This window comes from Pristis pectinata, chromosome 9 (genome assembly GCF_009764475.1).
Source record: "Pristis pectinata isolate sPriPec2 chromosome 9, sPriPec2.1.pri, whole genome shotgun sequence".
NCBI classification, from domain to species: Eukaryota; Metazoa; Chordata; class Chondrichthyes; order Rhinopristiformes; family Pristidae; genus Pristis; species Pristis pectinata.
This window is the reverse complement of record NC_067413.1, coordinates 1,646,529-1,666,894: the sequence shown is the minus strand read 5'-3', so window position 1 is coordinate 1,666,894 and position 20,366 is coordinate 1,646,529. Positions and strand designations below refer to the sequence as shown.

The following is a 20,366-nucleotide window of genomic DNA, read 5'->3' as shown; positions in this document are numbered from 1 at the left end:
GAATACAGGTCCATAGTTTCTTTAAAGTGGCGTCACAGGTAGATAGAGTGGTAAAGAGAGCTTTTGGCACTTTGGCCTTCATAAATCAGGGCATTGAGTGCAGGAGTTGGGATGTTATATTGAAGTTGTACAAGATGTTGGTGAAGCTGAAATTAGAGTATTGTATGCAGTTCTGGTCACCTACATACAGGATATCAATAGGCTTGAAAGAGTGCAGAGAAAATTTACAAGTATGTTGCCGGGACTTGAGGACCTGAGTTATAGGGAAAGGTTGAATAGGTTAGGACTTTATTCCCTGGAGTGCAGGAAAATGAGGGAGATCTTATAGAGGCATTCAAAATTATGAGGGGTCTAGATAGGGTGAATGCATACAGGCTTTTTCCCCTCAGGTTGGGTGAGACTAGAACTGGAGGACATAGGTTTAGGGTGAAAGGTGAAATATTTAAGGGGAATCTGAGAGGAAACTTCTTCACTCAGAGGGTGGTGGGAGTGTGGGACGAGCTGCCAGCAGAAGTGGTAGATGTGGGTTCAATTGTAACATTTAAGAGAAGTTTGGATGGGTGCATGGATGGGAGGGGTTTGAAGGGATATAGTCCAGGTGCAGGTAGATGGGACTAGGCAGAAGATCAGGTCAGCATGGACTAGATGAGCCAAAGGGCCTGTTTCTGTGCTACAGTGCTCTATGACTCTAAAGTTGGCATAGTAGATACGTTGAGTATGTTTTTGCTGGTGGGAGGATCCAGAACCAGGAGTGAATTCACAGAAATTTCCTTTTTCAGAAAACTTTGAATCTTTGGAATTCTGTACTGCAGAGAGGTGTGGATTTGTAAGGTTGTGTAAAGATCATGCAAAGAGTCTTCAGGGAGATAGACAAGTGAATGGATGAGAATGTGACAAGTGGTAAATTGGTTTATTATTGTCACATGTACCGAGGTACAGTGAAAAACTTTGCTTTGCATGCCATTCACACAGATCATTTCATTACACAGTACATTGAGGTAGTACAAGGGAAAACAATAACAGAATGCAGAATAAAGTGTTACAGTTACAGAGAAAGTGCAGTGCAGGCAGACAATAAGGTGCAAGGTCATGACGAGGTAGATTGTGAGGTCAAGAGTCCATCTCATCAAGATGCATTTAGACGAGCACGTGAACATACAGGGAATGAAGGGGTATGGATCATGTGCAGGAGGATGGGTTTAATTTAACCCTATACTCGCTGCCTCGGTAAAGCAGCCGACATAATCAAAAACCCCACCCACCCGGGACATTCTCTCTTCTCCCCTCTCCCATCGGGCAGAAGATACAAAAGCCTGAAAGCACGTACCACCAGGCTCAAGGACAGCTTCTACCCTGTTGCTATAAGACTATTGAACAATCCCCTTGTACGATAAGCTGGACTCTTGATCTTACAGTCTACCTTGTTATGACCTTGCATCTTATTGTCTACCAGCACCGCACTTTGTATGTAGCTGTGACACTTTATTCTGCATTCTGTATTGTTTTCCCTTGTACTACCTCAATGCACTGTGTAATGAATTGATCTGTATGAACGGTATGCAAGACAAGTTTTTCCATTGTACTTTGGTACAAGTGACAATAATAAACCAATTTCACAGACATCTTGGGCTGAAAGGCCTGTCCCTGTGCTGTGCTGTTCTATGTTAGCAAGGCCTTTGCCATGGTCCCACATGGTAGGCTGGTCCAGAAGGTGAGGACACATGGGATCCAGGGAGAGCTGGCCAATTGGATCCAAAATTAGCTCGGTGGTAGGAGTCAGAGGGTGGTAGTGGAGGGTTGCTTTTCACATTGGAGGCCTGTGACCTTCTGCTTGTCATATGTATTAATGTTTTGGATGAGAATGTAGGTGGTATGGTTCGTCAGTTTGCAGATGACACCAAATATGGCAGTGTAGTGACCAGTGAAGAAGGTTTTCTGAGGTTACAACAGGATCTGGATCGACTGGAAAAGTGGGCAAAGGAACAGCTGATGGGATTTAACTCGGACAAGTGTGAAATGATGCATTTTGGGAAGTTAAACCAGGGCAGGCTATATAGTGAATGGCTATGGCGACACAGGCAGACAGAGTCCCAGACAATGGAGACATAGGTAGACTGAATGGTGAAGAAGGCATATAGTATGCTTGCCCAAGGTACTGAGTATAGGAGCTGGGCTGTCATGTTACAGCTGAACAAAGCGTTGGTTAGGCCACCCTTGGAGTATTGTGTGCATTTCTGGTCGCCACGCTACAGGAAGAATGTGATTAAGCGAGAGAGGTTGTAGGAGGGATTCACAGGGATGTTGCCAGAACTGGGGTGCTGGAGTTATAAGGACAGATTGAATAGGCTGTTTTCCCTGGAGCAAAGGAGGCTGAGGGGTGGTCTTACATGGGTATATAAAATTATGAGAGGCATAGATAGGGTAGATAATCTTTTTCATAGGGTAGGGGAGTCTAAGACTAGAGGAGAAGGATTTAAAGGGGATCTGGGAGGCAGGTTTTTCCACACAGAGAGTATTAGAATTGGTTTATTATTGTCACTTGTACTGAGGTACAGTGAAAAACTTGTCTTACAATCCGATCTTGCAGGTCAGTTCATTACACAGTGCAGTTACATCAAGTTAGTACAGAGTATATTGATGTAGTACAGGTAAAAACAATAACAGTACAGAGTAAAGTGTCACAGCTACAGAGAAAGTGCAGTGCAATAAGGTGCAAGGTCACAACAAAGTAGATTGTGAGGTCAGAGTCCATCTCATTGTATAAGGGAACCGTTCAATGGTCTTATCACAGTGGGATAGAAGCTGTCCTTAAGTCTGGTGGTACATGCCCTCAGGCTCCTGTATCTTCTACCCAATGGAAGAGTAGAGAAGAGAGAATGTCCCAGGTGGGTGGGGTCTTTGATTATGCTGGCTGCTTCACCAAGGCAATGAGAGGTAAAGTCCAAGGAGGGGAGACTGGTGTCCATGATGCACTGGGCTGTGTCCACAACTCTCTGCAGCTTCTTGTGGTCTTGGGCAGAGCAGTTGCCATACCAAGCCGTGATGCATCCTGATGGGATGCTTTCTATGGTGCATCGGTAAAAGTTGGTGAGAGTCAAAGGGGACAAACCAAATTTCTTTAGCCTCCTGAGGAAGTAGAGGCGCTGGTGAGCTCTCTTGGCCATGGCATCCACGTGGTTTGTCCAGGACCGGTTGTTGGTGATGTTCACTCCCAGGAACTTGAAGCTGTCAACCTTCTCGACCTCAGCACCATTGATGTAGACAGGTGTATGTACACCACCCCCTTTCCTGAAGTCAATGACCAGCTCTTTAGTTTTGTTGACATTGAGGGAAAGGTTGTTGTCATGACACCATTCCACTAAGCCCTCTATCTCCTTCCTGTACTCCGATTCATCACTGTTTGAGATATGGCCTACAACGGTGGTATCATCTGCAAACTTGTAGATGGAGTTAGAGCAGAATCTGGCCACACAGTCATGAGCGCATAGGGAGTACAGTAGAGGGCTGAGGACGCAGCCTTGAGGTGCACCAGTGTTGAGAATGATCATGCCAGAGGAATTGCTGCCTATCCTCACTGACTGCGGTCTGTTTGTTAGAAAGTCAAGGATCCAGTTACAGAGGGAGGTGTTGAGTCCTAGGTCTTGGAGTTTGGTGACAAGCTTGCTTGGGATTATTATATTGAAGACAGAGCTGTAGTCAATAAACAATAGTCTAACGTAAGTGTCCTTACTGTCCAGATGCTCCAGAGCTGAGTGAAGGGCCAGGGAGATGGCATCCTCTGTAGACCTGTTTCGGCGATAGGCGAATTGCAGTGGGTCCAGGTTGTCTGGTAGGCTGAAGTTGATGTGTGCCATGACCAACCTCTCAAAGCACTTCATGATGGTGGATGTCAGAGCCACTGGTCGGTAGTCATTGAGGCATGTTACCTTGCTTTTCTCTGGTACTGGGATGATAGTGAATATATGGAATGAGCTTCCAGCAGAGATTATAGAGGCAGATACAATGACAGCATATAAAAGACACTTGCACAGCAAAGGTTTAGAGGGATACGGGACAAATGCAGTCAAATGGGACTAGCTTAGATAGGCACCTTGGTTGCATGGACAAGTTGGGCCAAAGGGCATACTTCCATTGTGACTCTATAAATCTCTAACAAATCTCAAAAATAATAAATTAGAGATGGTATTGAATCCAAGGAGGAGACACACAAAATGGCCAGATAAAGCAAACCTGAGGATTGGGAACAATTTAGAATTCAGCAAAGGAATTGATCATGAGGGGAAAATGGTGTACCAGAGTAAGTTAGCAGTGAAACTTTATTGTGAAAGCTTCTATAAATATATAAAAGAAAATGTTTAGTGAAAACAAATGTTCTTACAGTCAGAAACAGGGAAATTTATAATACGGGAACAAAGAAATGGCAATTAAGCACATAGTTTGGTTCCATCTTCACAAATGAGGACACAATTAACCTCTTAGAAATGTCGGAGAACAGAGGATCTTGAAAGAGGGAGGAGCTGACTAAAACCAGTATTAGCAGCGGAATGGTGTTACAGAAATCTGTGTGATTGAAGGCCGATAAATTCCCAGGTAATTTGGGAAGTGGATCAGCAAACCGTAGGAACAGAAGATACATTTTTGGTCATCTTCCAATGCTCGATAGACTTTGGAACAGATTGGAGAAGAACTAATGTAACCCCAATATTTAAAAAAACAAGGGAGGAGGAAAAGAGGGAACTACAGGGCAGTGGCATGACCGTGTCAGCGAGGAAAATGCTGCAATCTGGTATGGAGAACAGTGGCAGGATCAGACAAAGTCACATGGATTTATGGAAGGAAATTCATGCTTGATAAACCTACTGGAATTTTCTGCGAATGTTGTAGAAAGATGTGTTATTTCTTAAATGACGAGATTGGAAGGTGTTGGTGTTCCGAGGATTCATGTATACAGATCACTGAAGCAGGTACAGTGAACAATTAGCAAGGCAAAAGAAATGCTGACCTGTATTGTAAGAGAATTTAAAAACAAGTGTCGAGGCGACAAGCTCCACTTATACAGGACCCTGATGAGGCCACATCCAGAATATTGTATATAAATCTGCACTCCCAACACAAGTGTAGCGGCCCGGACCCACAGGACTCGAACCGCCATCGGCGGCTGCGGGCGCACGTGCAGGAGCGCAACACAGACTAACCGCGGGGTGGGCCTTCCGGCAGGGACCTCACATCACATCTGCCGGAGAGGCTCTCGGTTACTTTAGTGAGTGCGCGCACGTTGTTTGAGTCAGTAAAGTGTGCTCCAGTCCAGCCTCTGCGTTTCTGCGTTTTCTGCCACACGCCGCGTACGGCTACACAAGGATAGATATACTTTCAACAGAGCGCAACATGAGTTCCATACTTCTCACACTTTTTATATGAAGAAATGTTCCCTAGCTTTTCTCTGAAACACCTTGTTCTGATTTTTGACTTTTCGTCCCCTTGTTCTTGACCAGTGTTTTAACATAGTTGATTGTATCTTCCAGATCATGTATCAGTAATTCATCAGGTGTGTTTGTTTGTGTGTTTTCCCTGTGCAGTGACCCAGTCAGAAAATACGTGCGTAAGAATCTAATCTTGTACTACACCTCGTTGTAAGTACAAAACTCTCTCTATCGTTATTTGACACTTCACTCATTGTTTAAGAAACGATGCTTAAAGAAATACTGAGGCTGCTGTTTATTTGTTTTATGTAATTGAAAGAATTTTGCCCTGACTATTCACTTTAGTGGTTCATGTGTTGCTAAGCTGCGCACTGAACGTTGTACACAGGAACGAGCCATTCAGCCCAGCTGCTCTGAGTGTTCTTATTCAATGTGAGCATCTGAATGTCATCGCCAGTATTTCTTCTCCCTCTGGAATTGCTTGATGTTGACCTACATCTTTGCTGAGTTTCCAGTCTCAGTCAGGACGTAGCAATTCCCTTCATAAATTATTTAGGCAGCAATGTTCAAGGGATTTTACCAGATCCCGACCCATCAAAAATAATGATGCAGAGGTTGAAGCGGCAAATAACGTCATGGCTTCATCTCTTCCCTCCACTCTCACCTCTCGTCTCCCTCACCCTGGGGTAGGCAAAGCAAAATTGGCCACTTTGTTTCCAGCTTGTAGACATCATTGGCAGGTCTAGTGTTTCCTACTTGTCCTTGGGGATTTGCTGTTGAATGAATTGAACTCAGCCAAGATTGCCCACCCCAATGAAAAAGACAATCAAAGTTTGCTGTCTAGGAATAACCAACAGGACTCCACACCCGAGGGAAGGTCATTACCGTGGGGACTCCACACCCGCGGGAGGGTCATTACCGTGGGGACTCCACACCCGCGGGAGGGTCATTACCGTGGGGACTCCACACCTGGGGGAGGGTCATTGCCGTGGGGACTCCACACCCGGGGGAGGGTCAATGCCACAAGAACTCTATGACCAACAGAGGGTTGTGATCACAGAGTTTCTGTGTCCCAAGAAGGTTTGTTATTGAGGGGAGTTCCTGGTTCAGGGATACGTAAAGGTTAATGGTCAATTTTTCTGCTGATGTACCTGAACTGGTTCCAGTTGTTTCCTGAATCCTCGCCGCGTGCTGAATTGTTTTCTGCTTTCCTTTTCTCCAGTGGGGTCTTCATTTTCACGTACCTCATTCTCGCCTGCTGTTCAGGAGTCAGGTCAGTTCCAACACTGATTACTTATATTACTCGCTCTCTGACACTTCCCATTGACCTGCTCCAAACCTTGCCCCAATTTGTCCCCATTGTATGGTCTCCTACCCCCACCATCCCTCATCTCTCAGTCACTTCTCTGGACACACCTTAACTCTGTAGTCTGAGTTACACTGCAGCGGCAGTTGGATGCAGGCAGATGCTCGCTAGGTTCAGGGAACCTGTTTAAGCTCTCCTGTTTGGGGTGAGTGGGGCCACAGTGGGTTGCACGTGTATGTGTGTGCTTGAGGTAAACGTCAGTGGTAACCCTCTGCAGGAGAGGCAATGGTTAACATCAGGCATTGAACCTGTTGTGCTGACAACTTACTGCTGTCACGTATAACCCTCCATTCACCCCACTATTCCTCATTCTTCAAATGTTGCTACCCTGACCCCAACGTGTGTGTGTGTGTGTGTGTGTGTGTGTATACACGCACACACATGCATCCACACACCACACACATGCACCCATGCATCCATACACATGCATCCACACATCACACACACCCTGCATATACGCACACACACCCCCATACACGTCACACACACCCTGCATATACGCACACACACCCCCATACACGTCACACACACCCTGCATATACGCACACACACCCCCATACACGTCACACACACACCCTGCATACACACACACACACAATATATATCCTTCCTATCCTTCACGTTTATAGCCGTTCTTAAACAACATTTTCAGTGACTAGTTTTGGAATATTAACAAGGAATTTTATGTGCTCAGCTAACCAGCCCCTCCAACATCACAACCTTAGAAATTCCATTGCACTTTTCAATGTAATCCAATTGAAAAACTATTTATTTTCCAGAATAAGGTGCAATAATGACAAATTCCAGACCGTTTGGGCTTGACTCTGGAAATTTCACCAGGCCCTTGTTAACGTGTCACCCTTGTGAGCCTGGCTTAATTTCTGTGTCAGGAGTGCACAGGGTGATGTCATTCGCTGTGTAACGCTCCTTACAGGGACTTTGGATCTTGTGGTCTTTGTTGGTCTTCCCAGCACTACACTGGCTGGGACTGTGCCAGGTAGGGGAACAAGTTACCTTTATCCTTGCCAACCACCCCCCACCACTGCTGCAGATCTGCATCAATCCACCCCTCGATTTTCCCAACCCCATTGAAATGACATCTCCAATCCCCCATTGGCAGCTAAACTGTCAGTTGCAATCAGCTGAATGCTTCAGTTGGTGGACCCCTTCTCCCCCAATCCCCCATGTAACCCAGTACCTATGATCCACTCCAATTTCCCCACACTAACCCTCATCACAAGCCCACCCTCTCCCAATCCCAACCTCCAGAAGGAGTGCCAGGAAGCAGAATCTTGCCTCCACCTCGGGCACAGGAGTGTTTTAGCAGAGAGGTGAAGATCAATGTGATCGGTGGTATCCCTATTGCAGTCTTTAGGGTGCACTTTAATTCCTGGGTACTCTGCTGCAATCTAACCATTCAGAGGGATACTTTAAAATCTACACTCCAGGCAGAAATTTTGAAAATCTCTTGCACCATTATCCACATCTGTGTTCAATAGGTTTGGTGATTTTTAAGCTTTTTCTTAATCTAACTTTTTGTTTGTTTGCTTTAATCTACTCTGTTCTCTCTATGCAGGAGACGTTTTCCCTGGAATTTAATTCTTCTGTCAATTTTTGTACGTATTTGTCATGATGGTGTTGCAGTTGACATATCTATATTCTTGAAAATGTTATATTTGTGTTGTGTTCTTGAAATCTTGCGCTGTTTGTTAACTCTTAACGATAAACTGAGGGTCTGTGTTCCCTCTCAGATGGATGTGGTATGGTTGCACACTGCAAGTTCCAGAAACAACAATGAGAAAAGTGATTGCGTTATGTTTCAGTGACAGAGACATGACTGCAGATGCTGGAATCTGCAGCATCAAATAACCTGCTGGAGGAACTCATGGCTCCAGAACAGTCACAGAGTTATACAGCACAGAAACGGCCTCTTCAGCCCAACTTGTCCACGTCAACCAAGATGTCTATCCAAGCTGGTCCCACCTGCCTGCATTCAGCCCAAATCCCCCTCAACCTTTTCTGTCTGTGTACCTGCCTAAATGTCTTTTAAACCTTGTAATTGTACCCTCCTCTATCACCTCCTCTGGCAACTTGTTCCACACACCCACCACCCTCTGTGTGGGGAAAAGTTTCCCCTCGGACCTTAAACCTGTTTCCCCTTTCACCTTAAACCTGTGTCCTCTGGTTCTAGACTCCCCTACCCTGGGAAAGAGACTGTGACCGTCTATGCCGCTCATGATTTTATAAACCTCTATAAGGTCACCCCTCAGCCTCCTACGCTCCAGGGGAAAAATTTGAGGGCTGGGCAATAAGTTTAGTGCTATCATTGCCTCATCCCAAGAACAAATTATAACAGAGCATGAAACATTCTGGCCTCCTTAGTTCCTGCCATCCTGGCCGGTCCCCAGTGAAAGTCAAATGTGATTGAACTTGAGTGAATATGAGTGTGTCCCCTTGTCTGATACAATCTCTCTTTCTTTCCTCAGACTCTGAGCATGTCATACATGGCAGGGATGCTTACCACGTAAGAAATGATTATAAAACAACGTTGGTTTTTCATTCTTGGGATGAGAACATTGGTAACAAGACCAGCATTTATTGCCCATCGCTAATTGCCCCAGAGAAGGTGGCAGTGAGCTGCCTTCCGGAACTGCTGCACTGGGAAGGGAGCCTGCAGGTGGTGGTGTTTACATGGGGGAGGCCGCATGTTTGGGAGGTTCCATTGAAGTAGTGTTGGGCAAATTGCTGCCGCACGTATTATAGATGGTCAGTAAAAGAACTGACAGCGCAGTTGGCACCAAGCTCATCATGGGTTTGAAACAGCTGATTTAATTGTCAGAATACTGAACTTTTCACACAAACCACAGTGGAAACATTCAAAAATTGCAGATACTGGAAATCTGAAATAAAAGCAGAAAATACTAGAAACACTCAGTGGGTCAACCAGCACTTGGAAAGAGAGACAGAGTTAACATTCAGGTCCAAGACCCTTTGCCAGGACTATTCCAACCAGGATCTGAAACATAACTCTCTCTTTCCAAAGGTGCTGTCTGTTCTGCTGGAAGTTTGCAGCCTTTTCTGTTTTATCTTATTAAACTATTGTCCAAGTTACAAACCCCTCCACCACACCACACTGCAGTAGGAAGGAGCGCTCAGGTCACATTGAGTGGGTTTGACAGTGAGGGGACGAGGTTCCTATGGAGCATTAACACTAGCACAGCCCAGGTGAGCCAACAGCCTGTTCCTGTGGTCCACATGCACTGGAGTATTTGTGCTCAAGTGACTGGAACAGGATGTGAACTCCAGATTCTGAGTGTCAGGAGCTGGCTCAGGTTACCTCCACAGAGACCAGTGTAGAACGTTACAAATACTGGTAGTCCTAAGCTGGATGGCTACAGACCGTTCTGGGCACCACACTCAGGAAAGGCTTAAGGGAGGCACAGATAAGGTTTCCAGAGATGAGAAAGATCAAATGCGAAGAGAGCTTGAAGTTGAGATGACCGGGCGATGGTTGTTAAGATGGTGAGAGGTTTGGAATGAGTAAAGGAGTAAACTTCCTTCTGGTGAGAGGACAGGGTGCATTGGGGAGGTGAGAAAAGCTCTCGAGGCAGAGGTTTTTACGGGGTTCTGTAGACCTCACCATGACTGGCCTTGCATCGAGCCAGCTGAAGTACAGAACGGGCTGCTGGTGTCCCTGGTTGAACCAGTATGTTGGGTGTGTCAAGCACTGAGCAGTGCAGACCATACACTTGGCACTCACAGCTGTCAAACAGCCCCCTAACAAGACCTTCAAATCCCTCGTGTGGAAGATTACCACATGACCTGATAGACCCTTTTAAGGTGAGTAAGGCATTTTATTGAGGAAAACTCCTTGGAGGGAGAGTACAGAACAAAGGGCATAAACTTGAAGCCAGCCATCGAGGAATGATGACAGGGAGCACTTCTTCAGATGAAGGGCTGTGGAAATCTTAAATTCCCCCCCCCCAACTGGCTGACCAAACCCATTCCCATCCCCCTCAGCCCACCACTCCTGCTCTATCACCTCCAACCCGACCACCAAACCCTGCCTCATCCTCACCATCCTCTGATCCACCAACCCCTGACCCCATCACATCCTACCTCATTACTCCACAACCCAGAAGCCCCCTACCCCGATCCCTACCACCCCCATCGCCCCTGGCCGACCAAAAGCTGGGCAACTGTGAATTCCAACAGAGTTTAGTTGGAGGGTGTGGTTAAGGGTTGAGGAAGCAGAGTTGGTGGGTGGAGTTGAGATACAGGCCAGCTGAGGTCTCACTGACTGGAGGGGCCTCCTGGCCCAGCACAGATTGGGAACCACACCCAAGTCTATGTGGCTGAGTGTCAGGATGCTTTGCAGACAAAGGCATGGAGGAAGTGTCCAGTGGGTCAGACTTAATGGCTTCATGGTTTCAGGGACTGGTTGGTGCACACAGCTGGTGTAAGGTTGGGGAGTTGGGGTTGCTCATTTTGCATTGCCAGTGACCACATGTCATGTGTAATATGGTTTGTTCACTTTAACCTTGGATACAGAGAGCTCACATGTTTGCTCCTTCTCCCAGCTACCACAACACAAAGACTGTGCTGCTGTGCATTGGGATCACAGCCTTGGTCTGTTTCACAGTCACCATCTTCTCCTTCCAGACGAAGGTTTGTGCAACTTTTTGTTTAATTTTCCAAGTATGTGAGGTAAATTGATTTATTATTGTCACATGTACTGAGGTACAGTGGAAAACTTTGTTTTGCATGCCATCTGTAGAGATCATTTCATCACATCAGTGCGTTGAGGTAGCACAAGGGAAAACAATAACAGAATGCAGAATAAAATGTTACAGAAAATGTGCAATGCAGGCAGACAATAAGGTGCAAGGTCATAATGAGGTAGATTGTGAGGTCAAGACTCCATCTTATCGTACTAGGGAACTGTTCAATACTCTTATAACAGTGGGATAGAAGCTGTCCTTGAGCCTGGTGGTATGTGCTTTCAGGCTTTTGTGTCTTCTGCCTGATGGGAGAGGGGAGAAGAGAGAATGACCGGGGTGGGTGGGGTCTTTGATTATGTTGACTGCTTTATCAAGGCAGTGAGAAGTGTAGACAGAGTCCATGGAGGGGAGGCTGGTTTCCGTGATGTGCTGAGCCGTGTTCAAAACTGATACTGATAGAGCCTAAAAATCATCTCTCCTGGGCATTAGGGGAGCACTGCACTATGGGAGGGGCAGTACTGAGGGAGGGTCACACTGTGGGAGGGGCAGTACTGAGGGAGGGTCACAATGTGGCAGGGGCAATACTGAGGGAGGGTCACACTGTGGGAGGGGCAGTACTGAGGGAGGGTCACACTGTGGGAGGGGCAGTACTGAGGGAGGGTCACACTGGGGGGGTGATACTGAGGGAGGGTCACACTGGGAGGGGTGATACTGAGGGAGGGTCACACTGTGGGGGAGTGATACTGAGGGAGGGTCATACTGTGGGGGGGCGGTACTGAGGGAGGGTCACACTGTGGGGGAGTGATACTGAGGGAGGGTCGCACTGTGGGGGGGGCGGTACTGAGGGAGGGTCACACTGTGGGGAGGATCATTACTGATGGAACACAGCACTCTCAGAAGGGCTCCCCTGTCCTGTGAGCCATCATGCCAAGCTTCTGCCAGTTAGCCTGATGGGATGGTGGGGGGAGAGGGAGGGTGAAAAGGTGCGGTCATTTTCCTCCTCATGGACGGGGCTTGCAGGGCTTGGTCTTCTCCCTGACAGTTGCTGTCTGTTCCAGTTTGACTTCACCTCCTGCCACGGCCTGCTGTTTGGGATGACCATGGCACTGTTGATGACAGGATTGATCATGGCCTTCACCGTCCCCTTTGGATACGTAAGTAAGCGTGTGAGTGCTTGTGACCACAGCTCCTCTGGATGGAAGTGCGGCAAGAAATATTGGGCAGCTGAGGAAGTAAGAGGGAAGAAGGGTTATTTGCAACTGGTACAAAGGGAATAGATTGGGGATTATCATCAGGATACAGTTCCTGCTCCTTCAGGGTAACACTGAACACTCTGCCCTAATCACTGCTCATTCTTGGGACGTGAGGGTGTCACTACTGGGACCTCCACTCCCGTAAGGAGCTGCTGCCACTGGAGGTGTTGATCAACTCAGAGGCTGCAGCAGAGGGAAGGACAGGTGTGACCTCTCCGAGCAGGACTTCAATCCTTGGGAGCAAGAAACTCCTTTGCCCACAATGAGGACTGAGAGCAAGAGATTTTTTGTTGGCAAAGGATTCCAGTGTTCGAAGAGCTGGAGACAGAAGTCTAATCCTTCTGAACCTTTTCCTCCTCTCCCCTCGGGTTCTACAGATCCTTTTTGGTCTGCCACCCCTGCTCGCTGACCTGCCAGCTTCACAGGAACAATGTGTTGCACTAGCAGAATCGGTTGAGTAGGATAAGAGGTGGTCACTGGCTACTGACAGGGTCTGGTCCTAATGCACATCTGGTGTTCCCAGGGAACTGGGCAGTGTGGGCAAGGAGAGTGCCACTAACTGCTTCCTGCAATTCTAATTTCAGCTGCCCTGGTTACAGACAATTTATGCAGGTCTTGGAGCTGTTGCCTTCACTCTGGTAAATAAATTTTTGTTATATTGTGTGTTAGAGAACCTGCAGTGACCAGGGAGGAGTTTCTGGGATCGGGATCTAGAGACCCCACATTTACCTTAGCTATCCTCTTCCCATTTACACATCCATTGAAACATTTACTGTCTGTTTTTATATACGTGCAATTTTTCTCTCAAAATTAATTTTCTTCCTTCTTCTGAGCTCTTTAGTCTCCTGCTGCTGGATCCTACAAACCTTCCAGTCCTCTGGTCTACCACCAGCCCTTGTCACCTTATATACCCTAGTTTTTAATTTAACATTGTCCTTTACCTGCTTTGATAACCAGGGATTGTGCCTCATTCTCATGGAATCCCTCTTTTTGATTGAATAAACTCTTGCTGAGCATTATAGACCAGCTGTTTGAATATCTGCCACTATTCCTCTACTGACCTGTCTCTTACCTTGTCTACCCAGGCCGCCCTAGACAACTTCTCCCTCATGCCATTATAATAATCCTTATTTGAATTTAAGACTCTGGTTATAGACCTGTGGTGTTCATCCTCAAACTGCATCTGCAATTCTATCAGATTGTGGTCACTGCCCCCAGGAGATTTTTAACCAGAAGATTCCTTATTAAATCCTTCCTCATCACATAAGACCAAATCTAAAATGGCCTGTTCCTGGGTACATTCTGCAATGTACTGCTCTGAAAATCAGTCCCTGATGCATTTTACAAATTCTTCTTTCACCGTACCCTTGCCGGTTTGATTTGTCTAATCAGTGTGTAGATTAAAATCTCCCATGATAATTGCAGTTCCCTTCAAACATGGCCTTCAGATTTCCCCAATAATACTCCACCCTGCTCTGGTACCATCCTTGATTAACAACACCGCCCCACTCCTTCTCCCTTGGCCTGTTCTTCTGGAACAGTGAGCACCCCAGTCCTGGTCCATGGCACTATCTGTGCTGTCAACTCACCTACCTTGTTATCACAAGATCACAAGATCACAAGATAAGGGAGCAGAAGCAGGCCATTCGGCCCATCGAGTCTGCTCCAAGGAAAAGGGAAAAAGAAATGGGGTGGGAAAAAAAGAGAGAAAAAAAAACTATTCTAATCCCATTTGCCAGCCTTATCCCCATATCCCTTGATACCCTGACTATTTAGATATCTGTCTATCTCCTCCTTGAATACCCCCACTGATCTGGCCTCCACTGCTGTGCGTGGCAAGGAGTTCCACAATTTCACCACCCTCTGGGTAAAGAAACTTCTCCTCATCTCTGTCTTGAAACTGTACCCTCTAATTCTAAGATTGTGCCCTCTGGTCCTGGACACGCCCACCAAGGGAAACAGCCTAGCCACATCTACTCTATCCTTACCTGTCAACATTTTAAATGTCGCTACGAGGTCCCCTCTCATCCTTCTGTACTCCAGCGAGTACAGTCCAAGAGCCGACAAACGCTCATCATACTTAAGCCCTTTCATTCCTGGAATCATTCTCGTAAATCTCCTCTGAACCCTCTCCAACGTCAGCACATCCTTCCTAAGATGTGGGGCCCAAAACTGCGCACAGTATTCCAAATGAGGCCTCACTAGCGCCCCGTAGAGCCTCATCAACACTTCCTTACTTTTATACACTATACCTCTCGATGAATGCCAACATAGCATTCGCTTTCTTAACCACCGATCCAACCTGGTGGTTAACTTTTAAGGTATCTTGTATGAGTACCCCCAAGTCCCTTTGTACTACCGCACTATCAATCTTCTCTCCTTCTAGATAATAATCTACCCGCTTATTTCTACTTCCAAAGTGTACAACTGCACATTTCTCAACATTGAATCTCATCTGCCATTTCCTTGCCCATTCTCCTAAACTGTCTAGGTCCCTCTGCATTCTTTCTATTTCCTCTATGCTCCCTACTCCTCCACTTATCTTGGTGTCATCCGCAAACTTAGCCACACAACCATTTATTCCATCATCCAAATCATTGATGTACAAGGTAAAAAGGAGAGGCCCCAACACCGACCCTTGCAGCACACCACTAGTAACCGGTAACCAACCAGAACGAGATCCTTTTATTTCCACCCTTTGCTTCCTGCCAACCAGCCAATTCTCCACCCATTTTGCTACCCTGCCCATAATTCCATGACCTCTCATCTTATTAATCAGTCTCTTGTGAGGCACCTTATCGAAGGCCTTTTGAAAGTCTAAATACACAACATCTACCGCCTCTCCCTTATCCACCCTACCTGTGATTTCTTCAAAAAACTCCAATAGGTTGGTCAGACAGGACCTCCCCTTCACAAAACCATGTTGACTAGGTCCTATCTTGCCTTGCGCCTCTAGGTATTCGGTAACCTCCTCCTTGAGGATAGACTCCAATAATTTTCCCACCACTGACGTCAGACTAATAGGTCTGTAATTGCCTTTGTGCTGCCTCCCACCTTTCTTATACAACGGAACTACATTCGCTACCCTCCAGTCCTCCGGAACCATGCCAGAATCTATCGATTCCTGAAAAATAATCGCCAACGCCTCTGCTATCTCCACAGCCACCTCCTTCAGAACCCGGGGATGCACCTCATCCGGTCCGGGAGACTTATCAGCCTTAAGCCCCTTTAGTTTTCCAAGCACCTTCTCCCTATTAATCTCAATTGAACTCAGCTCCAATTCGTGAGACTCCTGACTAATGGGCACATTGCTTATGTCCTCCACGGTGAAGACCGATGCAAAATATTCATTCAATTCCCTTGCCATCTCACTATCATCCATTATAATACCTCCTGCACCGTTATCAATTGGTCCTATGTCAACCCGTGTCTCTCTTTTATTCCTTATGTATTTAAAAAAACTCTTAGAATCCTTCCGAATGTTGTCCGCCAGCTTCCTTTCGTAACTCATCTTTGCTTTCCTAATGACCTTCTTAGTTTCTCTCTGCAGATTTTTAAAATCGTTCCAATCTTCTGTTTTCCCACTAATTTTTGCTACTTTGTACGCCGCCCCTTTTGCTTTTATTTTATCCTTCACCTCCCTCGTTATCCACATCTGTGCCTTTTTTCCATTCAAAACCTTCTTTTTTCTTGGAATATATCTGTCCTGCATTGTCCTTATTTCCTGTAGAAATTTCTTCCATTTTTCCTCTGCCGTCCCTCCAGCTAACTTACTCCTCCAATCAATTTGGGCCAACTCATCTCTCATACCTTTGTAATTTCCCTTATTCCACTGAAATATCGATACACCAGTTATCAGCTTCTCCTTCTCAAACTTGAAACTAAACTCAATCATATTGTGATCACTTGTTCCCAGTGGTTCCTTTACCTTTAGTTCCCTAATCACCTCGGGTTCACTACACAGCACCCAATCCAAAACAGCCGATCCCCTGGTGGGCTCCTCAATAAGTTGCTCCAGAAAAACATCCCTTAGACATTCCACAAACTCACTCTCCTGAGTACTACCGCCTTGCTGCATTTCCCAGTCCACCTTCATGTTAAAATCCCCCATAATTATCTTCACATTGTCACTCTGACACGCTTTTTCTATCTCAATCTGCAACTTATGGTCCACTTCCTGACTGCTGTTCGGGGGCCTATATATGACTGCTATTATTGTTCTTTTACCCTTGCTATTTCTCAGCTCCACCCATAAGGATTCCACCTCCTCTGACCCAATGTCCTTCCTTTCTATTGATTTTATATCGCTACTAACCATCATGGCCACACCTCCCCCTCTGCCTACCCTCCTATCCTTCCTATATACTGTATACCCCTTGACATTCAGTTCCCAATCACATCCATCATGAAGCCACGACTCAGTGATTGCAACGATGTCATATTTATTAACCTGTAGTTGTGCCACTAGGTCATCTACTTTATTCCTGATGCTACGTGCATTTAAATATAGTATGTTTAGACTGGTATCTGCTATTGATTTTATTGTACCTCTATTGATCAGCAGATTATCCTGACTTTCTACCTGTCCATCCTTCTTACTATCTTCGCTACCTACTATCTTAGACATGTTCGTGTAGACCTCATCCCCTATCCTAACATTCGGTATCCGAACATCCTCATCCCCGATCCTAACATTCTGTATCCTAACATCCGGATTTGTTGTACTTCTATTATTCAGTAAATTATCCTGACTTATCACCTGCCTGTCATTCTTGCTTTGAATTCAAATGAAGAACATAACCTTTGATTTTTACAATTATTTACAACTCTGGATTTACTGTTTTCATATTTCCATTTTCATCTTCTGCCCTGCCCATCACACTCTGACTCACTATCCTATGCCACCGCTCTTTAATTTCCTCCTCATTTATTAAACTTTCAATTCTTGGAACCCTCCATGTTCCTCGTTAGTTTAAAGCCCTGTCTACAATCCTAGTTATGCGATTCGCCTCACAGTTCGAGTGAAGCCCACCTGTGACTAACGACGATGTATAAATCATATATCTCAGTCTTCTCTCACTTCCCGGTGTTCTTGGATATACCTGATCAGGCCTTCCTTGGAGCTTTATCTACTTCAATACATTTTAAGACATCCAGCACCTCCTCTGCTGTAATGCAGACTATCCCCAAGACCTCCCCATTCACTATCTCAACTTCCAAAGTTTTCATGTCTTTCTTCAAGGTAAAAACTGAAGAGAAATATTCATTGCCCATCTTCTGTGGCTCCACACATGGATGTCCACTTTGGTCTTTGAGGGGCCCTATACTCTCCCTAGTTGCTCTTTTTCCCTTAATATAAAATCTCTTTGGATTCTCCTTAATCTTCTCTGCCAAAGGTATGTCATGACCCCCATTTTGCCCTTCTGATTTCCTTCTGAAGTACACTCCTACATCCCATCTACTCCAGGGATTCGCTTGATCCCAGCTGCCTGCACCTGACCCATGCCTCCTTTTACCTGACCAGAGCCTCAATATTCCTCATCATCCTCATTCCCTATTCCCACCGGCCTTGCCCTTCACTCTAACAGGAACGTGCAGATCTTGAACTCTCATTACCTCACTTTAAAAGCCTCCCACTTGCTGGACGTCCCTTTGCCTGCAGACAACCTACAGGGACACCTTCCTCGCTCACTTCACCACAGGAACACCTGCAGAGAGGCTGTGCAAGCAGCCAGCTCAATTACAGATTTTAAAATTGTTTGGGTTTATTTAAATGTTCTTACATTTTAGATTTTGCTTTTGAATAATGTTTGAAGTATATCAGTGGTTCAGTCAGTTTCTAATTGCCTGATAGTCTTTGCTTGTTTCTGAAATCACACAGTTGCACGACCTTGGACTTGTTTCTGTGTTTTAGTTTTGCACTAATGTCTTGTTTTACATGGTCTTTTTCTTCATTGTCTTGTATGACTTGTGTATAATTTATGTTCTGTGTGTTGTCTGTACCTACATGCCTGTGATGCTGCTACAAGCAAGTTTTTCAGTGTACCTGTACCTCAGCGTACATGTGCATGTGCCAATGAACTTGACTTGTAGCCACAGCAGTACCAGCTGTTCTGTGGATTGGCTCGTCCCCAGTTGTGCGGAGCACCCAGTGCCTTCTCCTGCTGGCAGTCAGACTGGGGCATGCACAGCTGCTCCTCACCCTCTTGTCCTTCCTCTGGCAGTTCCTGGCTTACGACACGCAGCTTCTGGTGGGCAACAAGCGGTACTCCCTGAGCCCTGAGGAGCACATCTTTGCCGCGCTCTGCCTCTATGTCGACATCGTCTTCATCTTCATGTTCTTCCTGCAGCTGTTCGGGAGTCGCGAGTGAGCAGCTGTCGGCTTTCACCTGGTGACTTGCAGCTCCTTCCCACCGCCTCCCTCCGTCTGTGAAACCAGGACCCAGCCTCGGGGGACCCTCAACCCTCCACTCGACCTGCCTGGGGCTTCTGTAGGCTTTCTCCATCTCCCCTTCACTAGTCCCAGTCAGTGGTATCAGAGTCACGTCCCCCTCCCTTTTCCACTGTGCAGGGTCAGGAGGGTTTGTGAATACCATTATTTCAATTCCTAGCCCAGGACAAAGGTCCTGAGGCCAACTTTGCTTCCCTGTCTCCACCCACCCTGCACAGGACAGGTAAAGCCCGTGCATCTCTCAGCAGAAAGAGACCCCTCTTTACATTTCATCTTTTTCTCATCTGCTCAGGTAGCCTGAATTATTATAACTTATTGTTTATATTGAGTGTGATCTTAGCGCAGCCACATTGTCAGTTCTGGTCCTGTTCAGCCTCTTATTTATATAAATGTATATTTTTATAGATGTGGGCATTTACAGGCTGCAGAGTTTTGGGGTTCATACGGGCCCTGATAACATTCATGGAGGTGGCAGCTGCTTGCTGTGTTGTGCCCGGGTGTAACTGTCTGATCCCCAGTGGCTCTGTGCTCCCCCTGAGGGGCCGTTCATGGCTTTAACCAGGTCCCCAGAGCTAAGTGAGCCCTGCAGCTTCTCATTGCCCAGAGCCTCACTCCGTTCACACCCACTCCAATACATTTCAGATAAAAAGAGGCATTGTGGCTGGGATCCGAGCCCAGTGGATGTGGTGTAAATGTGACTGTATTTTCTGCAACCTTTGTACCTTTCGATTAAAGATTGTTATAGCTTCTCAGTTGATGTTCAATCCTTCTTCACAGTCATGGAATCAAAAAGCAGGATCCATCAAATCTTTGAACTGACCCCACTTCCCTGCTCTTTCATGCAATTAGAGTTCAGGTGAACTGGCTTTTTGTCAAGTGCCATAAATTGATCACTTTGACCTGCAGTTACTAATCCTCCCATGAACAGCAAGTTTCCCATGTCCTTAATCAAAACACCTTCCTGATTTTGAAGACTATTAAATCTCTCTTTAATATTCTTTGTTCTTCAGAGAACCATCTCAGGCTCTCTGGTTGCTTCTTGGAAGCATCCAAGTCAAGATCTCTGCCCAAAGCCGGGAACGAGCTTTAGCTACTTAGGAAGTCCCCAGATTCCATTCCTGAGAACTGTTCAAAAGTCAAAAATGAACAAAATCA

At 46.1% G+C, this 20,366-nt stretch overlaps 1 protein-coding gene across 1 annotated transcript in view; it reads left to right on the top strand.

The window, feature by feature from the left end:
• Positions 1-19,913, top strand: part of faim2a (Fas apoptotic inhibitory molecule 2a) — a 25,869-nt gene extending 5,956 nt beyond the window's left edge. Inside the window, exons 5-12 of the mRNA XM_052022649.1 lie at positions 5,577-5,630; positions 6,643-6,693; positions 8,363-8,402; positions 9,273-9,310; positions 11,367-11,454; positions 12,566-12,661; positions 13,345-13,398; positions 18,985-19,913. Coding sequence (XP_051878609.1) covers positions 5,577-5,630; positions 6,643-6,693; positions 8,363-8,402; positions 9,273-9,310; positions 11,367-11,454; positions 12,566-12,661; positions 13,345-13,398; positions 18,985-19,131 — 568 coding nt within the window. The 3' untranslated portion in view covers positions 19,132-19,913. The remainder of the gene's footprint in view (positions 1-5,576; positions 5,631-6,642; positions 6,694-8,362; positions 8,403-9,272; positions 9,311-11,366; positions 11,455-12,565; positions 12,662-13,344; positions 13,399-18,984) is intronic.
• Positions 19,914-20,366: the final 453 nt, after the last annotated feature.